Here is a 621-nt window from a genome sequence, read left to right on the forward strand (position 1 = left end):
ATGTTTAAGGAGGAAGTTAAGAAGAGTGAGTGAGTCGTCTTCCTCTGTGGGCCCAACATCAGGCAGCAGCCACGTATTTTTAAAAACCCAGCACACTGGTTAGAACTGCATTCAAAACTATTGAGCCAATATTTTCAGCTTATATGGCTGAAACATTTTCAAATGATGAGCTTCCAACAATGAGTGAAACAGTAAGAGCATGTGGAGAGTTTGGAAACATCCCATTAAGAAAGAGAAATCAAACATTTGGATTCATTTTAATGAGCTCAGACTTGTTGAAAATGCAGAGGAGCTGGTTGTGAACTGAGCTTCAGAGAAACACAACATACTGATATTCACTGTGAAGCTTTGAGTGGAAAAAGACAGAAAAACAACATGTGGATCCTGGAATAATGGGAGCTTCCATCTTTAAAGGACTGAAGAGGAAGAAGTTTACAAGGAATCATTTAGAACAGTTTCAAACATCAACTGATTGAATCCATGAATCTGAAAACGTGTTTGTGAGTGAAAGAGACAGACATGTACAGACTGAACTATCTGTTCAACAGTCAGAGTGTTTCTCTAACAGGAGACACTCTTTACACTCCACTCAGCACAGGGACACTGAGGACCAGGAGACCA

At 39.9% G+C, this 621-nt stretch overlaps 1 protein-coding gene across 1 annotated transcript in view; it reads right to left on the minus strand.

Annotated features, from left to right (window-relative positions):
- Positions 1–241: 241 nt before the first annotated feature.
- Positions 242–621, minus strand: part of LOC106632709 (neoverrucotoxin subunit beta-like) — a 7,497-nt gene continuing 7,117 nt past the window's right edge. Inside the window, exon 5 of the mRNA XM_042217035.1 lies at positions 242–621. Coding sequence (XP_042072969.1) covers positions 590–621 — 32 coding nt within the window. The 3' untranslated portion in view covers positions 242–589.

This window comes from Haplochromis burtoni, unplaced genomic scaffold (assembly GCF_018398535.1).
Source record: "Haplochromis burtoni strain Fernald_Lab_line unplaced genomic scaffold, NCSU_Asbu1 Contig_1522, whole genome shotgun sequence".
In the NCBI taxonomy this organism is placed as follows: Eukaryota; Metazoa; Chordata; class Actinopteri; order Cichliformes; family Cichlidae; genus Haplochromis; species Haplochromis burtoni.